Consider the following 22755-nt stretch of genomic DNA (forward strand, 5'->3'; position numbering starts at 1 on the left):
CCTAACAATGTCCCGTCATAATTTATGACAACCTTCCACACTATCCAAAGCACCTTCTGCAAACTTACTAGCCTCACCTTACACTTCCTCAAAGAGCTGGTCCGTGTGGAACACCACTACTCACAGACCTTAATCAATATTAATGATGTTGAAGTCGCCCATGACAACAGTCCTGTCCTTTTTGCACCTTTCCAAAATCTGTTCCGCAGTAAATCTGTTGCCATTGAGAGTCTGTAGTATACTCCTTATAGAGTGATTGATCCCTGACTTCCACCCACACTGACTCAGTAGACAACCCCTTCATGACGTCCTCCCTTTCTGCAGCAGTGATACTATCCCTAATTACCATTCCCCCATTTTTTTTTACTTGTCCCCTTTGAAGCATCTATACACCAGAACATCTAGTAGCTATTCCTGTCCTTACATCAATCAGGTTTCTGTAATGGCATAGCTCTAAGTATTAAGCCATGCTCTAAGTTCTTCACCTTTGTTACTGATATTTCTCACATTATAGTAAACACATTATAACCCATCCAACTGATCACAATTATGTCTTTCCTTCCTCACAGTCTCTCTACATGCTGCATCTACCTTCACAATGCAATAAATTCTGCAGATGCTGGATATCCAAAGCAACACACACAAAGTGCTGGTTGAACTCAGCAGGTCAGGCAGCATCTATGGAACTGAATAAACAGCCAATGTTTCGGGCCGAGACCCTTCTTCAGGACTGAAAGGGAAGGAGTGGAAAACATGGGGGAGGGGAAGAATTCCAGCTGGAAGATGATAGGTGAAGCCAGCTGGGTGGGAAAGGCAAAGGCCTGGAGAAGAAGGAATCTGATCTTTACAACATCTGCTCCATCCTCTGATCTATCACTCTGGCTCCCATTCCCCTGCCAACCAAGTATGAACCCCCCCAACAGCTCTTGCCGCAAGGACATTGGCCCTCTCAAGTTCTCTTGTGCAGATCATACCTTTTCCAGAAGAGATCCCAATGATGAACAAACATGAAACCTTGCCTCCTGCACCATTTCTTCAGCCACACATTCATCGGCCATGCCATCCTAACCTTGCTCTCACTTGTGTGTGGCACAGGCAGCAATTGGGACAAAGTCGTATCCGAGGTGCTCACTGAGGCAAGTATCCACTAAGCCAATCTTAGCTGCTCCTTCCTTACCATCATCCTACAAGAAAGAAAAACCTCTAAGCTGCATCAAGCTGCATCACAGAAGACACTGAACCCATCGTAAAATACTGTGGAGCATTTCTGATAGCAGTTCAGGCAGGAACACGTCCATTCCTGCACGTTATCTTCCTTTTGAGGCACATACAGTTTATGCGGCATGCATACATTCTCACAGAATCATGGTACTATTTACCCAGTGTCAAAACAGAAGGCCTGAGTAGTTTCAGCAATTGATTTCCAACTTCAAATCTATCATATTGCATGTAGGAACCATGTGCTAAGTGATAGAATTTCTAGCATAAGATCTCTTGTGGTTAACTTGTTGCTTGCAGCAATGAAGCAACTGTTTTCTATCATGCACTTTTAGTCTTGGAGAGCTTTCAACAATCTTTGGCAAACTACAATTTCTATCTCCCTGGCAACATTAAACAGAAGGAGCTTTTGATTTGTGTGAGACAAGAAGAATTGGCCAATTAGGGCAACAGAAGTCTGCATTGGTATTTTTTCTGATTCCATTTGTATTATATGTTAAAAAAAATATTCCACAGACCACTTTGGTCTCAACATTAAAGGAATTTGTGATAATCTTTGGTTTATTTCTTGCCTTTTTTGGTCCAAAGTGTGTATTTTTACAGGAAGAAAGATTTTCTGTTTATCTGGGATGCAGTTTTCCATTGGTGTTGACAGCACTAGGGCCACAGTTTAACAGAAGCTTTGTATCTGATCAGTGAAGCTTTATCTGTAATTCTAGCACTTATTGGGGAAGAGAAGGAATACAGTTGAATTTTCCTTTCTGCCAAATTCTCAAAGTGGAATTGTGTGTCCCATCAGCTGACACCAGTAATGTACAGAGTCATGTGGCTATTGTCTAAACCATATATGTCAAACTCAAGGCCCGCGGTGGAATTATCTTTGGCCCGCGAGATAATATCTAATTACTATTAAAGCTGGCCCCAGTAATCGAAGCGCCTATGGCGTATGATATGGCTAATGCTGAGTTTATTCAGGTACCAGGTTTTCAGGGTTTTTAGTGTTTATTCGGCAGTCTTGCTCGGCAGTCTTCTTCATAAGAAACGGAATTTGTAAAGTGAAACACTTTGTAGTTATAGCAGAGACTGAGACACATGAGAGCAGGCTGAAAAAACGGAGGCAACGAAAGCTGCGTTCGCACGTGTCCGACTGATCCGGCCTGCATGAAGCTGCATTTTGCTCAATCCAGCCCGTGACCTAAAATGAGTTTGACACCCCTGGTCTAAACCATTGTCATCTTTGATTTTTTTATCATTAGAGGGAGTATCTTTAACTTAAAGTGGTACCTGTTTCTCTTTCTGCAAATGCTGACTGAACTATTGAGAATTTCCAGTGCTTTTCTTTTTGTTTTCATTTCAAATAAAATATTGAAATACTCAAGGTATAATTCTAAAAATTTATCTTAAATTTGCAATTTTGTTATTTAGCATCTAAGAATAAATTTCTAATTGTTTACTGTTTTAATACTGACCCATGTGAAAACTTTTTATTTACTTTATATGGCTAAAAGTTTCTGGAAATGCTCAGACAACTTAGAATTACTTTCAGTCGGGGCTAGTTCTCAGCTCCACTGAACCAGCATTGACCTCCCAGAGCCATCCTTCTTTGTAAGATTATTGACAGGTTGCTGTTGTACTGTACAGTAGCTTCCTTATCAATGTCAATGTCAAAGTCGAGTTTATTGCCATATGTATATGTGTGCAAAAGTGCAATAAAAAACTTACTTGCTGCAGCATCTCAGGTACATAGCATCATATAAGCAACATTCACAAGAAAAAATCGATTAAACATAAATTATGCACAATAGAACATAAAGAAAGTTCATTTTAGTGCAAAGCAATCAAAGTGTTTTGCTAAACTGCTGGATCGGGGTTGTGCTGGTTGGCTCAGAAAGCAGATGGTTGTAGGAAAGGAGCTGTTCAATAACCTGGTGGTGTGGGACATCTGCATTTCCTTCTAATGGAGGCTACAGGAAGATGTCAGAACCCAGATGGCGGGGATCTTTAATGGTTGATACCTGCTTGAGTCTGCGCTTCTGGTAGATATTACTGATGGTGAGAAGGGATGTACCTGTGATGCATGTCGGAATTACATACATGATGTAATGATGGAAAATTGATCTGTTAACTTGTGCACATCAAAATCTCATGAAAATTAGTGAGATGAACGTGGAGACAATTTGTTGATAGTAATGTTTCCCAACCAGCCTCCAGCGATCTATTAAGGCTGTTGTCAATCTGCTATCAAAAAGGGAAAACCATTGACCACCTTAAAAGAAAATTTAGCAGCTGGAATATATTTTATAGGACTTCTGTCTACCAGCTCTCCCCAAATAAAACAGTGATTGACAAATTTATCACCATCCCTTTTGCCACCTGATATCCTAAGTACAAGTAATGTGGCTTTTATTTCAAGGGTGGAAAGTGTTATTGCACTCAAAAGGGTGGCACTGTAGCATAGTGGTTAGAATAATGCTTTACAGTTAATTTCCCACTGCTATTTGTAGGGAGTTTGTATATGCTCCCCATGACAGCATGGGTTTTCTCCAGGTGCTCCATTTTCCTCCCATAGTCCAAAATCTAAAGTCCAAACAGTTCATAGGTTAGTGGATCATTGTAAGTTGTTCTGTAGTTAAGTTAGGGTCAAATTAGGGTTGCCATGTGGCATAGCTCGAAGGGACAGAAAGACCTATTCTGCCCAGTATCTCTGAAACCTCTGTCAGTATCAATAAATAAATAATATGTGTAATAATATATACACATAATGACATAATTTATATATATATAAAATCTGGAAATTAACTGAAATTGTTGTATGCTGCTTTTGAACCACAGCTCAGCTGATTATACTGCATGGATGTTTATATCTGTACTTGTATCTTCTGGAAAACAAAATTTGCAGTGAATATTGGTCATTACTTTTATCTAGTTAATAAATTCTGTCAAAACACTAGAGATGTGCCATGTAGATCAATATTCTGCAATGTTTAGGTATGTTCTGGCCAGAATTTCAATTGCATAACGTTGCTTTCTTTCTTGTTATGCAACTGGCTATGAAGTGTTACATGACTGAGGCACAGAAAGAAGCATCTCCAGGTTGTTTTGAACCGTTTGAACCTTCCTGTTGTGAGCCATCCTCGTAACCCGGACATGATTTCAGTGTCAGACACCCACATTGTAGTTTGTGGGTGTCAGTACCCCTGGTCCCAGCAAGTTCTTCTGGCCTTCTAATTTTTAGCCTTCCTTGACCCAGTGATGGCCTTCCAGCTAATTTACCAGACTCTGCTCTTCTGCCTCTGATTCCTTCCTCCATCAGATAACCTATCATCTTCCAATTAGCCTCCTTCCCCTCCCCCGCCTTTTTATTTTTGCATCACCCCCCCCGCCCCCACCTTCCATTTCAGTCCTAAAGAAGAGTCTCAGCCCGAAATGTCAACTGTTTGTTCATTTCCATCGATGCTGCCTGATCTGTTGAGTTCCTCCAGCATTTTGTGTGTGTTGTTTTGGAGTTTCAGTATCTGCAGACTTCCTCTTGTTTACAGTATAACAGCAACACTGGATCCCAACCCATGCCTCCCACTGCTGTCTTCCACTCCTGACCCTTTGGGAACAGATCATATGGCAGATTTTGAAATGTTTGTTGTGATTGAGGCCTGGCTGAAACTTGATGCATGGGTCAACGATCGAAACCTTGTCTGGATTTCAGTTATTTTCATGAACAGTGTGCTGTGGTTGATTACCCAAATATAACGGCATTAAAAAGAAATCTGACCCCACTATCTCTTTACAGCTGCATCATTTCCAGCAATAATCCTCTCACACTAACAGGTAAATTGGGGAAAGGTTTATTCTTTTCACATCCAAGCTGGAGTATTTTGCACCTATCTTCAGCTGTGATGAATTAATTAAGACACATCAAGGTCTAGACATATACTCTCCTGGATATCTATTTCCAAGTTACTCTGTTGTTATGTGAGAGGATGGGTGAAACATTTCCCATTGAAAAGAAAGCATTCATAAATCATGTGTCATAAGGGTAGTGTAGATTATGTATGTTACTAGACAGTTAAGCCAAGCTCATCTCTTCCTTCTCTCTCACCACAGTGCAAAATCATTCATAGTACAGTTGAAGAGTATCAGTGTCTATTATACTGTTGCAGAAATGTTATTCCATATAATCCAACCAAAGAATCAAGGCAAAGTGCTCCGGCTGGACCCAGAATTCCAAGGCAGGCTTGAGTTACACATAAACATGTCATTCGAAAATAGCAGAGGTACATTTCAATAGATCTTTTTATGTATATATGAGGTATTTTCCTGATAAAAATTTCAAAAGGCTCTGCCTCATTCTCAATTGACCTGCAGAAGCACAGAACTAAAGACCAGTTCAAAGGCATCGCCTGGAGATTTTATGCTTTATATGAAAGAGGGTTAAATCTTAGGCTAAAGGAATCTTAGATGAGCTGAAGAAGGTAACATTCTGCAGTGTCAGAGAGTCAGATTTATGATCATTTAAATCATACCTTGCCTGCTCTGCAGCATCTGTCCTGGAATGTGCTCATTTCTTATTGGTGGCTCTGCAGGGAAACACTGGTTACTTGGTCCTCAGTAGTCAGCTTCTTGACTATTATTGAAATACAGAAGTCAGAGATGAGCTGATTAGAAGGACCAGATGTATAAGCAATGCCGTTTATTTGAATGGAGTTACCAATAATGAATCCACAGTGGAATCAGAATCAGGTTGATTATCACTGACATATGCCATGCAATTTATTGTTTTGCAACAGCAGTATTGTGCAATACATTAAAAAATGTTATAAATGACAATAAGGAACATATGGAAGGAAATTAAATTAAATATTTAGTGCAAAAAGAGAGCACTAATAGTGATATACTGTTCATGGGTTAGTTTATTGTCCATGCAGAAATCTGATAGGGGAGGGGCAGGAGCTCTTCCAACACATTAAGTGTGTATCTTCAGGCTGTTGTACCTCCTCCCTGATGGTTGTAGTAGGAAGAGAGAATGTCCTGGGTAATGAATGCATACGTTAACTTATTTTTCCACATTTCACTCTGCCTCTGTTAGTTCAATTAATTTCAAGGGCATATACTATATATGCATATATATTTATGCTGGTTTTAATTACATGCAATTATTAGAGCCTTTAAGAACATTAGCAGGGTGTCAAAAGCCATTAGGGTGCTAACTTGGTGAGCACTCAGGATAAGTGGCCAGACTCCTAATCTCCAGTGGCTCATAATGCTTCTCAGGAGGGTATTTAATTATGAGGAATCAAAAGTCCCTTTGTATCCAGATCAGGTAAAGTTGTGCAGCAAGTTCAGGCAGTGGGCAGGGTTCATGGACTACTTTACATTTTGATCTCAGATTGCATACAAGTGCCTTGGTGGCAGCAATATGGAAGCTAATTACACTTAGATAACTCACTGATGATTATTAAATAATTGAAATACTTCTTTCTCACTTTAGTAATCAAGAAAATTGAGTATTGCAGATGTATGTGTCAACATTGCAGTTGCATATTCACCGTTTCATGCATGTTGCACCCAGTAGAAGGCTTGGAACATCGAGTAAGTGTCGGTGTGGAATGACTCCTTCACGGTTCTGAATACAGAGCGTCCTAAAGCCAGAACTGATAACTACACTGCACCACAATCAACCGAAACACATCACACTGCTGCCCTGCTGCTCTCGTGATCTAAAATGAATTCCTTCAAATCTTGCAGCCATATTAACACTCCCTTTGAGTTAACAGAACAGAGTGTAGAAACACCAAACAGATACATTGACTTAAAACAATATAAAATTAGCCTTTCATTGTCAACCAACTTCTGAAACTACCTTAAGGAAAACAAATATCTTTCACTATTTAAATCCTCCGTAATGTCTGGTTCTGAGTGAAGGGAAAGTCTGAAAAACCTAACAGCATGTGGTATTTATTTTTCAAAATTTCGTAACCTGTAGCCAAGTATGTGATGAAAGAACAGGCCTCGTGCCAATCATCTTGAAGGAACTTTCAGCAGATACCTGTTAAAAATGATATGGTATATTGAATGCTTAAATATATTCCAGATTACCAACATTTCATTAGAAAGCTGGTTCTTGTGTTTCATTATTCTTTATGGGATTTATGTTCATAGCAGTTAATTTTTGTAAAGTTAAACAAAATGAAGTGCATAAAATTAATCAAAGCTGAGAATGAGATCTTGTTATTTAACATAAATAATTACATTGACTTCCTTCATCATTTAGGAGTGCACGATCATCAGCATGAAAAAATTATTACAATTTCGGAGGACGGATTTGTGCAGAGTCCCCGATTTCCGCAGAGCTACCCTCGGGATGTGGTGCTGGTGTGGAGACTAATAGCAGCTGATGAGAATATGCAAATACAGCTCACCTTCGATGAAAGGTTCGGACTTGAGGAGCCCGAGAACGGATTGTGCAAGTGAGTGCCTCATTCTCGGAACACTAATTCAGCTCTTAACAAAGAAATGGATTACTGATAGGAGCCGAACTCAGACCTCCTTGACAGAGTCTAAAAGTTTGGGTAGATCTTCCAATAGAACCCCAGAAACATGGACCTCCCCCCATGTTCCATTCCTCTCACACTCACCTATTACCCACCAATACTTCCTCCAACTTGAATTGAAGTCTCTTTAGATACCAAAGTTTTCAATGCTGAAGGCATTATAGCAATTGTATATTTCCTGTATTTTATTTATGATGTCTCTATAAACATGTAGTATCTCTCAAGTTTAATGCATAATCTCCAAAATTTGTTCAGCTTCCCAATATTTCCCTAATACCTTTCCCTCTGCATTCCCAATACTTCATATTAAAGTTTAAACATTTCTATCCCATATTATTAATCCGGGGATTTTGAAATAAGTTCATTCATGCAATTTAAGGAATCAAAGTAAAATGATCTTTCTTTTATTGCCAATACCACACATTCACATCTTACCCATGATTCCTTGGTACAAATTATTTATAAAATTCTTATTTGAAATTGAATAAAATTTAAGGTGATGCAATGAACATATGCTACTGTTCTCATGTTTAACACATGAAACTGAAGAAAACTGTCAACCTTTTTCTTAATTTCAGTGTTGATACATACTATGGCTTATCAAACCCTGAATACAAAACTTTGTGAGACACAATTATTCAAATCTTCTCAGTCCACCTTCTTCATTTTAGTCTCTTGTCAAGCACTGTATTTCCTATTGGGTTAATAATTTGACTGACATATACACTATGGTTTTAAACTCTGTACATACTTCGTGCTGCCTTGTTAAAGCTGTCAGTATAATCAAAGATCCCAACCCACCCAGACATTCTCTGTTCTCCACTCTCTCATTGGGTAGAAGATACAAAAGCTTGAAAGCATGTACCATCAGGCTCCAGGACAGCTTCTGCCTCACTGTTATAAAGCTATTGTGTCAGTACCTCCAGTTGAACTCTATCTTTTTGTGTGTTTCCCCCAGCCGTCATTCTGTGGTTTTGTATTGCCATGTGCTCCTGTCCCCGCTCCTGCTCTACTCCGGCCCCTGTATCACTGAGTACTCCGTCTCTCACCTGTCTCTCATTATTACCTGCATTGCTGCCACCTGTGTCTCATTGTGCTCCACCTATCATCTGCCTCTCTGTTTATAGCTCAGTGTATTTCAGTCCTGTGTTTTCACCTATTTGTTGCCATATTGTGCCAGTGAATTTTCCTGAGCCTTGCTAGCATGTGTATCTGTACTCTGTCTGTCTGAATATTGACTCTGCCTGTTTCCCCATTCTGGTTTTTGGATTTCTCTGGATGGTTTGATCTCTGTCCGAACTTTGATGCTGACTTTGTTGTCCCCCTGGATTTGCTACTCAGTAAATATCACAGTGCACACAGGTCTTGGTCTGAGATTGGCTCCCTGCTTCAGTGTCCTGACATATTGAATGGTTCTAGATGGACACTTAACCTCACAATATGTTGTTACGATTTTACACCTTATAGTCTACCTACATGGCACTTACTCTGTCCCTTTCACACTTTTTACCTGATACTATCTCAATGCACTGTATAATGTATTGATTTATGTGAACAATATGCAAGAGAAGCTTTTCACTGTACCTTAGTGCATGTGACAATAATAGACCCATTCCAACTCCAATTAAATTCCAATTTTGTGAGTCTATCAGAAACCTGGAGGTCTATATGAAGAGGATCCATAGATAAAGTATTTTTTCCTTCACTATTTTAGTTCCTAGTCAGCTGCACTCAATGACTCGGGAGCTTCCTCCCCTCTGCCATCCAATTCCTGAATGGAGCACGAACACTACCTCACTACTTTTTATCTTTGCACTATTATTTAACTTAACTATTATGTGTATATATATTGTATGTTCAGTTTTCTCTCTATCATTGTGTTGCATTGTACTGCTGCTGAAAAGACAACATATTTCATGACATACGCCAATTGGTATTAAAACCGATTGTTAGGGCATGACCTAAGTTTTACAAATCCATGCTGAATCTCAGTGAGCAGCAGAAACCTTCTAAAATATTCAACAGTCTGTGATTCAAAAGGGAAAGAAGGAATCCACTTGGTTCACACTGACTCTGAGCACCTGTAACTAATTTATATCTGCCAAGGACCAAACAGAGAGGGGGGGGGAAATGGGTCATTTTGCAGAGATCCTGGCCCCCTGGAATCTCCCCTCCAAACCGGTGGTTTCAGAGACCTGTAGATTTCCAACTACACAGCTCTATCTGGATGACTTTGTCGGTAGTGGAGAGTCCAATGTCACCTAGAACTTTATTTCCAGATCATTTCAAGTGATAGCAGATAATTTATGTGATGTAGTTCTTTATTTCGTTGGAAAGGTCAGAGGTGCTTTCTCCTTCCTCTTGAGTTTCCCTTGAGATCAGCAGATGTCAGAGGTCACAGGAAATGGTAGACTGCACTTACGTGCTCACCTTAGCTCTTCACGTGAACTGAAAGCTATATTCGGGTTGCAAGGGCGGCTACGCACCCTGAATGCGTAGCTTTTCTGCAACCAAAGCATGAGAATCCTCATGGTTAATAACATATTTCTGTGGAATTTGTTCAGCTCCCTCATTTCTCACGTTGCTTATGGTGCCTTTCAAATCTTATTTGGGAGGCTGCTTGTGAGGGAAGGCTGTCACCTCACTCCTTCACTATGAGCTTTACCTGGGGTCCTGAGCATGTTGCAGAATGATGTTGTAATCAGGGTCAGATGAAGCCCAGTGAAGAGTGCCTTTAGGGTTGTCAAAGTGAGATTTTGGTCCCTTGAATGACCAAAGAAACCTGAAGAATTTGCCACAGTGCCACATTGCACGCGGCACAAACTTTCGATTTCATGAGACCATTGTCCTTACCTGACGACCTGTAGTAGCTACAGGGGAAAGATGAAGAGGGAGATAATGGAGAGGAGGTGGTAAGCACCAGCATTGAAATGACATCCTCTTTGGATGTGTTGTCAGTGCACATCGCCTAATCCTGAAATTCTCCTAACTTACCCCAGGAGATTGAGGCATAATTCAGGCAATACCACTGCACCCTGGTATAACAAGATTTTAGGATTTCCATGGGAAACATGTAAGGAAGATGGTCCAATGTTTGACATCAGTTCTATTTCATTATCACAGTGTGACAATACCTCCAATTCTATTTGCAAATGCCTTAGAGGTACATTTCTATTAGGAATTCTACCGGCTGAACTTTACTTTCCACTGCCATATTGTGTTTTATTGACAACTTGACAATGAAAGCTTCACCAATCCATCCCTCCGCTAGAGATGTCCAAATTTGGGGTGCATCACAAATCTCCTCCCCTGTCCCAGAATGCAGTTGATGTCTTCAGAGAAGAGAATGGCCAGTTTGCCTGCAAAAGATTAGCATTATCTTTTTATAACACCAACAAGAAATTTCTTTTATGTGGATATCAGCAAACTGAGTAGCTACACTATGAGGCGTTACACAACCACTGGCATCCATTGTGGTCTAGATATGTATGACAGGCCAGAGGTGGCCTGCCCTGGGTTTGGAGGCCTGTATGTGTGAGGGCAGAGGGAGGGTGAGAAAGGGGATTTTGTTTTGCTGGTGTGGTCTTGTTTTGTTGTGTTGTTGCTGTTACCCGTGTTGTTGTGTTGAACATTGTAGGCATGCTATGTTGCCACTGGAATGTGTGACAATACTTGCAAACTGCCCCCAGCACATCTGTGGGTTTGTTGGTTGTAAACGCAAGGTATTTGACTATATGTTTTGATGTACATGTGATAAATAAATCTGAATCTGAATCGAACTATGGCGTGGACACCCCACTAGCATCAGCTTAACAGTGAGTTAATTTGTCAACTGGGTCACAAGGTGACTTTCACTGTACATCTTCCATGCTGTAATAATCTCCTTTCTGTATGACATTTGCTTTTATATATCCTGATCTTAGAGCAGGGGTTCCCAACCTTTTTTATGCCATGGACCCCCACCATTAATCGAGGGGTCTGTGGACCTCAGGTTGGGAGCCCCTGCCTTAAAGGCTGATATGGCATTTCCTTCTGCGGAAGTGCCCCGACTGATGTAGAAAAGCATTGATCAGCAACTGTGTGTAAATATCTGTCTGGTACTGCTAAGATCAAATGTATCTACTGAAAATAATCCACACTGTGGTATATTTTCCAATTAATCTTCTTCATCCAGGGAACAATCAAAAACAAACAGAAACCTAAGTACTTAGAGCCAGTTAAGTTACATGACCTCTTTAAGTAACAGTTTCCAAGTTACTTACTTGGCCTACCTCTTCTCCTGTGGCTAACAGGAAATTCTGTTTGAGACATTGAAGCAGAAAGTGGTCGTGAATGTTGCTCACTGCATCGCTGCAGCAGTTTTATTTTAATGTATTGATTTCTTTAAGGGATATGGATGTTAATGGTAAGGCTATCATTTACTGCTCATCCCTGTTTTCCCTTAAGAAAGTGGCATTGACCCACCTTCTTGACCTGCTGTAGGTATCTTGGTGGAGGTTCTCATACAATGCTATTGGCAGCATTTAGACCCTGCCGTGGCCAACAAATAACAATACCTTGTTAAGTCAGGATGGCATATGAGTTGCAGGGGAACATCAGCATCTGCTTGCAGCCCTCGTGATATGAGATAAGGAAGTACTGACGGAGAAGCGCTCAGGGAGAACATGGTGCATTTTGTGGATGGCATTCACTGCAACCAGGGTGTGACGAGAGGCCAAAGAATCAAGCGCTTATGTGCCAATCTAATAGGCTACTTTCTCGTCAATGGTGACCTTCCTGAGAGCTATTGGAGCTCAGATAAGTAGAAAATCAGGAAGACTGTAGATGCATAAACACGATGAAGTCTACAGATGCTGGAATTGCAGAGCAACACACACAAGGCTGGAGAAACTCAGCAAGTAAGGCAGCATCTATGGAAATGAATCGATAGTCAATGTTTTGGGCCGAGACCCTTCTTCAGGACTCAAGAAGAAGGGTCTCGGCCTGAAACGCCATCTATCTATTCATTTCCATTGATGGAGATTGTAAACACAGTTTCTTTTTTCATAGAAACATAGAAAACCAACAGCCGAATTTGGCCCTTCAGCCCACAAATCTGTACTGAACATGTACTTACTTTAGAAATTACCTAGGGTTACCCATAGTATTCCATTTTTCTAAGCTCCATGTACCTATCCAGGATTCTGTTAAAATACCCTATCATTTCCACCTCCACCACCGTCACCAGCAGCCCATTCAACGCACTCACCACTCTCTGTGTAAAAAAACTTACCCCTGACATCTCCTCTGTATCTACTTCCAAGCACCTTAAAACTGTGCCCTCTCATGTTAGCCGTTTCAGCCATGGGAAAAAGCCTCTGACTATCCACACGATCCATGCCTCTCATCGTCCTATGCACCTCTATCAGGTCACCTCTCATCCTCCGTCACTTCAAGGAGAAAAGGCCGAGTTCACTCAACCATCAGGCTCTTTACACGTGCATATCTTTTTCATTGTTCTCCCTGGCCTACTGAATGTTTCTAACATTTACTCTTTTACGTCAGTATTCCATTGTACTGTGTGCGTTGCAGACAGTTGAAAGGCTATGCAATGTCAGGAGATGATTTACCAGCCATGGAATACCCAGCTTCTGATTTACTCTTGTGGCCACGGTATTTATTTGGCATGTCCAGCTGAGTTTCCAGTCAGTGATGATGAGTCTTTGAAAGTGAGTCCATAAATTTGGGAACAGATCATTGATGGGATGAGTGAAGTTGAGTGAAATTATCCCCACTGGTTCAAGGGCCTGATGGTTAAGGGGTAAAAGCTGTTTCTAAACCTGATGCTGTGGATCCTGAGGCTTGTTATCATCTTCTTGATGGCAGCAATGAGAAGAGAGCATGGCCTGGATAGTGGGGTCCTTGATGATGGATGCTGCTATCCTGCCAGACTGCTTCGTGTAGATGTGTTCAGTGGTGGGGAGGGCTTTATCTGTGATGGACTGATGTGTGTCCACTAAGTTTTGTAGGCTTTTCTGTTTAAGGGCATTGGTGTTTCTGCACCAGGCCCTGATGGAACCAGGAAATAGCCTCTCCACCACTTATCTATAGATGTTTCATGGAGAGGATTTTTAGATGACATACCAAATCTTCACAACTTCTAAGGACATAGAGGTGCTGCCGTGCTTTCTTCATAATTGCACTTATGTGCTGGTCCCAGGACCGATCCTCTGAAATGATAACCCTGAGGAATTTAAAGTTGATGACTCTCTCCACCTCTGATCCTCTGATGAGGATTGGCTCATGGATTCCTCGCTTCCTCCTTCTGAAGTCAACAATTGCTGACATTAAGTGAGATGTTGTTATGGCACCACCTAACCAGATTTTCAGTCTCCATCCCATATACTGATTTGTTACCATCTTTGATTTTGCCAATGACAGTGGTGTCATTAGCAAATAAATATGGCATCAGAGCTATTCTTAGCCTTATAGTCATAAGTTTAAAGCGAGTAGAGCAGGGGGCTAAGCACACAGCCTTGTGGTGCACCTGTGCTGATGATGTTACCAATCCAAACTGACTGGGGTCTGCAAGTGAGGAAGTCAAGGATCCAGTTGCACAAGGAGGTTTTAAGGGCAAGGTCTTGAAGCTTACTGATTGGTTTCAAGGAGATGATAGCATCAAATGCTGAAATGTAGTCAATTAAGAGCATCCTGATGTATGCATTTTTGCTGTCCAGATGTTCCAGGGTTGAGAGAAGAGCCAGTGGAATGGCATCTGCTATTGCCCTGTTGCTATGATAGGCAAATTGGAGCTCTATTGCTGTATTGGCTCTATGCAAAAGCAATTCAGCTAACACTTCTCTCCCTCCTTCTGCCAGAGCCCTGTAAATTCTTTTCTTTCAAGTACTTATCCAGATCAGTTTCAAACAATTGAGTCTGTCTGCATGGCTCCATCTGGCAGTGCATTCCAGATACTAACTACTTGCTGTGTAAAATAAATATCTTCATGTCACTTTTGGTTCTTTTAGTAATAATCTTTATTCTGTCTTCTCCAGTTTTTGATTCTTCTTAAATAGGAACAGTTCCTCTCAACGTTCTCTGTCTAGACTCTCCATGAGTTTACCCTTGCAACCTCCACTGTACCAAGGAGAAGAACTTGAGCTCCTTCAGGCACTCAATCTTGGAATCATTCAAATAAATCCAATCTGGACCCTCTCTAAAGCCGTCATATCTTCCCGAAAATATGGTGTCCAGAAACGGACTCAGTGGTTCCAAAAACAACAAACTACTGAAGGAATTCTGTAGATTGAGGAGCATCTATGAAGGCAGACAAACTGCTGAGAATCCAGGTCGAGATCATGCATCAGGACTGAAATTAATGAGGTAGGATGGCTGAAAGTCGAAAGGACCTAGGGTAGATCAAGAGAAGAGAGAAACCGTTCTTTCTGCGCCTCTTTCTCCCTCTCTGTCCCTCTCTCTCTCACTCACCTTCCATCTCTTTCTCTCCCTCTCCCTCCCATCCTTTCTCCCCTTTCCCCCCTTTTCCCCCTCTCCCTGTCTCCTTCTGAACCATCCCTGCCATCCCCCAATTTTATTCCCTTTTCAATATACACCCTCCTCCCTTGCAAATGCCCCATCACTCATCTTTGCCTCCTTCCCTTCCCTGGTTCCCTCCATGTAGCGCCCACACACCCCACATCATATCCCACCATCTGCCCTTCATTTCTCCTTTAAATGGTTCTGATTATCACCGTCTTTCCATCAGATTCCAGCACTTGTATTCATTGTGTCCCTGTTCATCACCCTCCAGTCTCTGTCACTACTTTCACTCTCCCCTCCTCTACCCCACCTCATCTGTCTGACTTTATTTTCCCTTCTTTGCTCCCCATATCTACCCACCTCCACTCACCTACCTTTGTCTTCCACGTCCACCTCCTTTTCCCACCTCCACCTCCGTCTCCCACCTTCACTCACCTACCTCCATTTCCCACATCCACGCTCCAATTCTGTCTCCCACCTAACTCCGTCTCCTACCTCCACCTCCATCTCACCTCCACCTCCACCAACCCCCACCTACATCCATCTCCTACCTCCACCCTCCACCTCTGTCTCTCATTTCTACCTTCCACCTCTGTCTCCCACCTCCACCCTCTTTCACCATCTCCTACCCCACCTTCCATCTCCATCTCCACCTCCATCTCCCTCCAGCCAGCTCCAACCTCCAGCCACCTCCCTCCATCTCCCAACTCCACTTCTGCCTCCCACATCCAGCCACCTATCTCTGTCCCCTCCCTCCACCTCTATCTCCCACCTCCATCCTCCCCTCTGTCTCACACCTCCACCCACCTATCTGGGTCTCCCGTCTTCACCCTCCACATCCACCAACTGGCTCCATCTTCTCACAATCTCTCACCGCTCCTCTGTCCACCAATCACCTCAGGACTCCTGTTTTAAGTTCCAAAGTAGTAAGGAGATGAATATATTGGCTGAAGTGAATATCTCCAATAGGATGAGGCCAGGGTTGCCTTGGTGATAGGCTGTTGACGAAATCATGAGGTTGTTAAATCAGTGAGGCAGTTAGAGAGCAAAGAATGGAGCAGGTAGGAAGTGTGGGAAATGACTCACACCAGGCAGAGAGGAAAATGTGTAAATATTAGGAATGGATACAAAATGGACACTGTGTCTGATTTCTGCTCAGCCCAGCCGATTCCGTGCAGAGCTTCACTTAGTCCTTCCCATAGAATTGGGTATATTCTACTGCCTTTCTCTAATTCACTGCTAAGAAGTCTCTTCATCACTTGGTGTTGTCCATATATATGACATGATTGATCCAACTTATTTAACTCCATGCTAATTAGAAGTTCACACTGGGCATGGCAGATATTTGCAGTGCTTGGTTGTTGGTATTTGTGCTGCACAATCTATCGCCCATCTAGCGTTATTGGAGACACTTTCGTTTTTATGGGACTATTAAATGGGATGTTAAGGAGGTTAGGGGTACCATGGCTCTATAAACTTGACATTTTATAGAAACATTGAATCAGCTGTCTTGTCCAGAATATATTTTTGCCCATGACTGAAAACTGAAGCAGCAAAATGTAAGCATGCTGAAAGGACTTTGTCAACGCTGATGTCAGCATTCACCGAGATTTCTAGAACTTAATGTTTTTTAATGAGGTGTCGTTCAACTTTATTTCTGGTGATAATGGAAGTGCTGGGTTTTCGCCAGGAGACTTTGATATGAGTCGGATATATATAGCAATGAAACCAGCTCTTTAGCCTACAGCACCCATGCCAATCATCCCGAAAAAAAAACATTCTACCTGGATGCATAACGACTTGATATGGCAACTGCTCTGCACGTGATTGCACAAAGTTGCAGAGGGTTGTGGACACAGCTTGGTACATCATGAAAATCAGCCTCTCCTCCATGGACTCTGTACTTCTTGCAAAATGATCAAAGACCCCACCCACCCTGGGCATTCTCTCTTCTGCCCTCTCACATCTGGCAGAAGATACAAAAGCCTGAAAGCATGTACAGCCAGGCCAGCTTCTATGCCGCTGCTGTCAGAGTTGAATGGACCACTTGTATGATAAGGTGGACTCGACCTCACAATCTACCTCATTATGATCTTGCACATTGTTGTTTGCCTGAGCAGCACTTTCTCTGTAGCTTCCACACTTTATTCTGCATCGTCATTGTTTTACCTTCTTCTACCTCAACGCACCATGTAATGACACGACCTGTACAAAGGTAGGCTTTTCACTGTTAAGTGGGACATGTGACAATAACGAATAAGCCAATAAACCAATCATCAGTACCAATTCCATGTACAACCAGTTGGCCTGTACTTTCTGTGACTTGTGTATAAAGGGTTCAAATGTCCTGAGAGTACATACCACCCCTTTCCTTTAGGTGGTGTGTTCCAGCTTCCAACCATCTTTTGAGTGAGAAAGCTCCTTCTCAACCCCCCTCCCCAAATGTTTATCCCTTTCTTATGTCCTCTAGTTTTAGATATCTCTGCTATAGGGATGTCTCCATCTACTGTTTGTACCTTATCTATGCCCCTCCTAACTTTATATACCTCTGTCATGTCCCCGTCAACATTTCTGCTCCAAGGTAAACTATTCCAGTCTATCCAGTCTCTGTTCAAAACTAAAACACCTCATCTCAGCCAACATCCCAGTGAATCTCCTCCGCTCCCCCTCAATGAAATCATAGCGCAGTATTGTACTACTTACTTCAGCTGTGGCCTAGCCAAACCTTCATAAAGCTGTGCATAAAATGTTGTTCCCATATTGCACGTTCCTGCTAATGACGCTGAGTATCCTAGATGCCTTATTTGTCACTTGTGCTCCTACCTTCAGGAATCCTTGAATCGTACACCAAGGGCCCACTGTTCTTCAATACTCCCTAGCTCCCACCGTGCATTGTGAATATCATTCCAGTATTAGCCCTCCTTACATTTAATCAGATTAAATTAATTTTACCAGCTGATCAATATCACATTCATATCCAAATCATTAATCTACAAAGGAATGCTGTACAGTCAAAGGAAGTCAGTAAGTGTATCTTGCCATTCTCGGGAAGGTCATCTGGGGCTGCATTATTGATCATTTGCATCACAGTTTTGAGATTTGCTCTTGGCTTTGATGTTATCGAATTATTTTATTTATTTATTTTGAAATACAGCAAGGAATAGGCCCTTCTGGCCCTTACAGGCACAATGCGCCAACAACCCCTGACAAACTCAATTTAATCCTAACCTAATCACGGGACAATTTACAATGACCAATTAGCCTACCCAGAATGTCTTTGGACCGTGGGAGGAAACTGGAGCACCTGGAGAAAACCCACACATTCCAGAGGGACCTTACAGAGGTCGCTAGAATTGAGCACCAAACTCTGAATCCCAAAACTGTAATAACGATCCGCTGACCACTACAGTACCGTGGAGCTAAATTATATCTTTAGGATGATGCTGAAAGCGACCAGTACTAGCTGTCTGTCCAAGAATACTATAAAATAATGTAGTGATAAGCACCCACCCCACTTAACTTCCAGATCAACGGGAGATGTAGGAGGTGAAGCACCAGACACTGATATCTGGCCTTTTATGATAGTGGCATTAATGCTGATAAGTGTGAGGTGCTACATTTTGGTAGGAATAATCCAAATAGGACATACATGGTAAATGGTAGGGCATTGAAGAATGCAGTAGAACAGAGTGATCTAGGAATAATGGTGCATAGTTCCCTGAAGGTGGAATCTCATGTGGATAGGGTGGTGAAGAAAGCTTTTGGTATGCTGACCTTTATAAATCAGAGCATTGAGTATAGGAGTTGGGATGTAATGTTAAAATTGTACAAGGCATTGGTAAGGCCAAATTTGGAGTATTGTGTACAGTTCTGGTCACCGAATTATAGGAAAGATGCCAACAAAATAGAGAAAGTAGAGAGAAGATTTACTAGAATGTTACCTGGGTTTCAGCACCTAAGTTACAGGGAAAGGTTGAACAAGTTAGGTCTTTATTCTTTGGAGCGTAGAAGGTTGAGGGGGGACTTGATAGAGGTATTTAAAATTATGAGGGGGATAGATAGAGTTGACGTGGATAGACTTTTTCCATTGAGAGTAGGGGAGATTCAAACAAGAGGACATGAGTTGAGAGTTAGGGGGCAAAAGTTTAAGGGTAACACGAGGGGGAATTTCTTTACTCAGAGAGTGGTAGCTGTGTGGAACAAACTTTCAGTAGAAGTGGTAGAGGCAGGTTCAGTATTGTCATTTAAAGTAAAATTGGTTAGGGTTATTGATAAGAAAGGAATGGAGGATTATGGGCTGAGTGCGGGCCAGTGGGACTGGGTGAGAGTAAGCGTTCGGCACAGACTAGAAGGGCCGAGATGGCCTGTTTCTGTGCAGTAATGGTTATATGGCATAGGAGGCTGATTAATTTCTCTCAGCACGAGAGCCACCAAAGTAACACACCGAACAAGTGTGTTACTAAAACTCAGTAAGGACGCCATGGTAGTGGACTGGTTAGCACAATGCTGCTACAGCTCGGGCCGTTCCCGAGCTCAGAGCTCAATTTTGGCCCTGTTCTGTAAGAGGTCTCTGTGAAGGATGTAAGTAATAAAGTCAACTCAGTTCAATGCATCCTCCCCGTGGAATGTGTGGGTTTTCCTCAGGAGCTCTGGTTTCCTGCCACAGTCCAAAGACGTTCCATGCAGGTGAAATGGTTGTTGTAAGGTGTCCGGTGATTAGGGTAGGGTTAATCGGGGTTGTGGAGTTGTTGGAGTCGTGTGGCTCAAAGGGCCTACTCTGTGCTGTATCGCTAAATACATTTAAAGATGTACAGATCCTGCCCAGGTTACAAATGCCTGGCTAATAAACAATCTGTACGTATGAACAAGTGTTTGGGAGATCAGCAGGATGGACATGGATGGATTTGCTGGCTGGAGCAGACCATAAGCAATTTCTGTCAGGTGGGATAGGAGCATTTCTGCGCTTCCTCTCCCAACACCCATCCACTAGTGCCCCATCACCCACCCACTTGCCCCCCTCCCCACCTTCACTGAGCTACAATAATCAGGACTGGGATGAGCTTAGCAGAGCTTTGAACATTAAGCAGACTCACTGAGTTAGAGAGCCCGGCTTTTGATGCCTGTTGACTCTCCCATCGCCGTTATTTCTGAAATCCTCTTCCCTTACACTGTCATTAATTTCTGACATTAGAATAGTTTGTGTTCAGACCAGTTCTCAGCCACAGAACCCTGTTATAACCCAGGGTCTGCCAGTTTGTTATGCTGCGATTTTCTGTTGTTGCATAGCATAGCTTTGCTGTGTGGTGAGGGAAGGTTACACTGGGAATCAGTGAACCTATCATCTGCAATAACGTGGAGCCTTTTCAACAATGACATACCAAGGGTCTTAACAGCAGTGGGGAGAAGGAAATTGACAAGGTACTTCTTGCAGTGATTTCTGGTTCCTTCGATTCCCAAATTGTTATGATTTTACCAGCTTTGTAATTCTGAAATCCTGTGATAAAGCCTCAGCAAAAAAGTAAATCAATCTAAGAAAATTTTCTGATGATTTAAACAGTGCTTAAACATGTTGTTGTGCCTATTTCATTTTTTTCTTTTCCCTACTTGTCATTTGCCCAAGTACTTTTTAAATCTCTCTAGCTGGTAGTTCTTCTGGCTCAAATGTACTGGTCTTTGTTGACCAGTCTACCAAGTGATCATCCGTGCTTGACTCATGATTGAGGACAACTGTAGGATCATCTTCACATTTTGTTTTAGACGGGCATTCTAGCTCAGTGATTAATGGACCACAAGGAACACTTGAATAGTCTTGGTTGCGTTCAGCCAGTCCATATTTCATTGAATTAGGACACCAAGGATTTTGTTGGCACAATCCCGCTGGAAGTGCTTTGCACTGTGGCTTGTTTAGTGGTCCACTTTTCACTGCTTGTTCTCCTGGCACTGTGGTATAGACACAACACACTCCAGGCATTGAGGCTTAGCACATTCCAAGATAGTTGGAGTGCCCAAGTTTGGGCATCCTTTCTCAATGGACGTTAGATTATACGTTAAACTACCTTGAATAGTTCAAAGTAAATTTATTATCAAATTACATATATGTCACTTCACACAACCCTGAAATTTGTTTGCTTGTGGGCATACACAGTAAATCCAAGAAACACAATAGAATCAGTGGAAGTCATCATTCCATGGGACAGACAACAACCAATACGCAAAAGACAATAAGCTGTGCAAATACAAAGAAAACAATAAATATCAAGAACATGAGAGGAAGAGTCCTTGAAAGAGAGCCCCTAAGTTGTGGGAACAGTTCAGTGATGGGACAAGTGAAGTTGAGTGAAGTTATCCCCTCTGGTTAAAAAACCTGATGGTTGAGGAGAACCAATTGTTCCTGAACCTGGTCTGGTTGGTCCTGAGGCTCCTGCACTTTCCTCCTGATGGCAGCAGCGAGAAGAGAGCATGGCCTGGATGCTGGGGGTTCTTGATGATAGATGCTGCTTTCCTGAAACATCTCTCTGTGTAGATGTGTTTGATGGTGGGGAGGGATTTACTCATGATGGCTGAGCTGTATCCACTACTTTTTGTACGTAGAATTTTCCATTCAAGGACATTGGCGTTTCCATACCAGGCTGTGATGCAACCAATCAATATACTCTCCGTCACACAGCTATAGGAGTTAGTCAAAATTATAGACATCATGCTGAATCTTTGCAAACTTCTAAGGAAGTAGAGGTGCTACTGTGCTTTCTTTGTAATGGCACTTACGCGCTGGGCCCAGGAGAGATCTTCTGGTGAGAAGTTGTTGAGACACCACTCAGCCAGATTTTCAATCTCCCTCCAATATGCTGATTCATCGCCATCTTTGATTCTGCCAATGAGAGTGGTGACATCAGCAAATTTAGATATGAAATTGCAGCTGCACTTAGCCTCATAGACAAAAGTATAAAGCAAGTATGCACACAGCCTGGTGGTGCACCTGTCCTGATGGAGATTGTGTTTTTGCCAATCCAAACTTACTGGGGTCTGCAAGAGAGGAAATTGAGGGTCCAAGTGTATAACGAGGTATTGAAGCCAAGGTCTTGAAGCTTTCTGATTAGTTTTGAGGGGATGATAATACTGACTGCCAAACTGTAGTTGATAAAGAGCATCCTGATGTTTGCATTTTCACTGTCCAAATGTTCCAGGGCTGAGTGAAATGGCATCTGCTGTGGGCCTGTTGTGAAGGAAGGCAAAATGGAATGGATCCAAGTTGTTTTTGAGGCAGGAGTTGATATATTTTAATGATACAAGGATTCAAAGTACATTTATTATTGAAGTATGTATACAGAATACAACTCTGAGGCTCATGCTTCCACAAGCAGCCATGAAACAAAGAAATGCGATGGAACTCATTGAAGAAAATATCAAGCACCCAATGTGCGAAACAAAAATTGCAGAAATGCCAGAAAGCAAGTGGACAACACATGCAATG

The 22755-nt window shown here is 42.1% G+C and overlaps 1 protein-coding gene across 1 annotated transcript in view; it reads left to right on the plus strand.

Annotated features, from left to right (window-relative positions):
* pdgfc (platelet derived growth factor c) overlaps nucleotides 1-22755 on the plus strand; it is a 267864-nt gene that overhangs the window by 129868 nt on the left and 115241 nt on the right. The window contains exon 2 of the mRNA XM_073043028.1: nucleotides 7487-7682. Within this exon, the coding sequence (XP_072899129.1) occupies nucleotides 7487-7682 (196 nt within the window). The remainder of the gene's footprint in view (nucleotides 1-7486; nucleotides 7683-22755) is intronic.

This window comes from Hemitrygon akajei, chromosome 4 (genome assembly GCF_048418815.1).
Source record: "Hemitrygon akajei chromosome 4, sHemAka1.3, whole genome shotgun sequence".
Taxonomy (NCBI): domain Eukaryota; kingdom Metazoa; phylum Chordata; class Chondrichthyes; order Myliobatiformes; family Dasyatidae; genus Hemitrygon; species Hemitrygon akajei.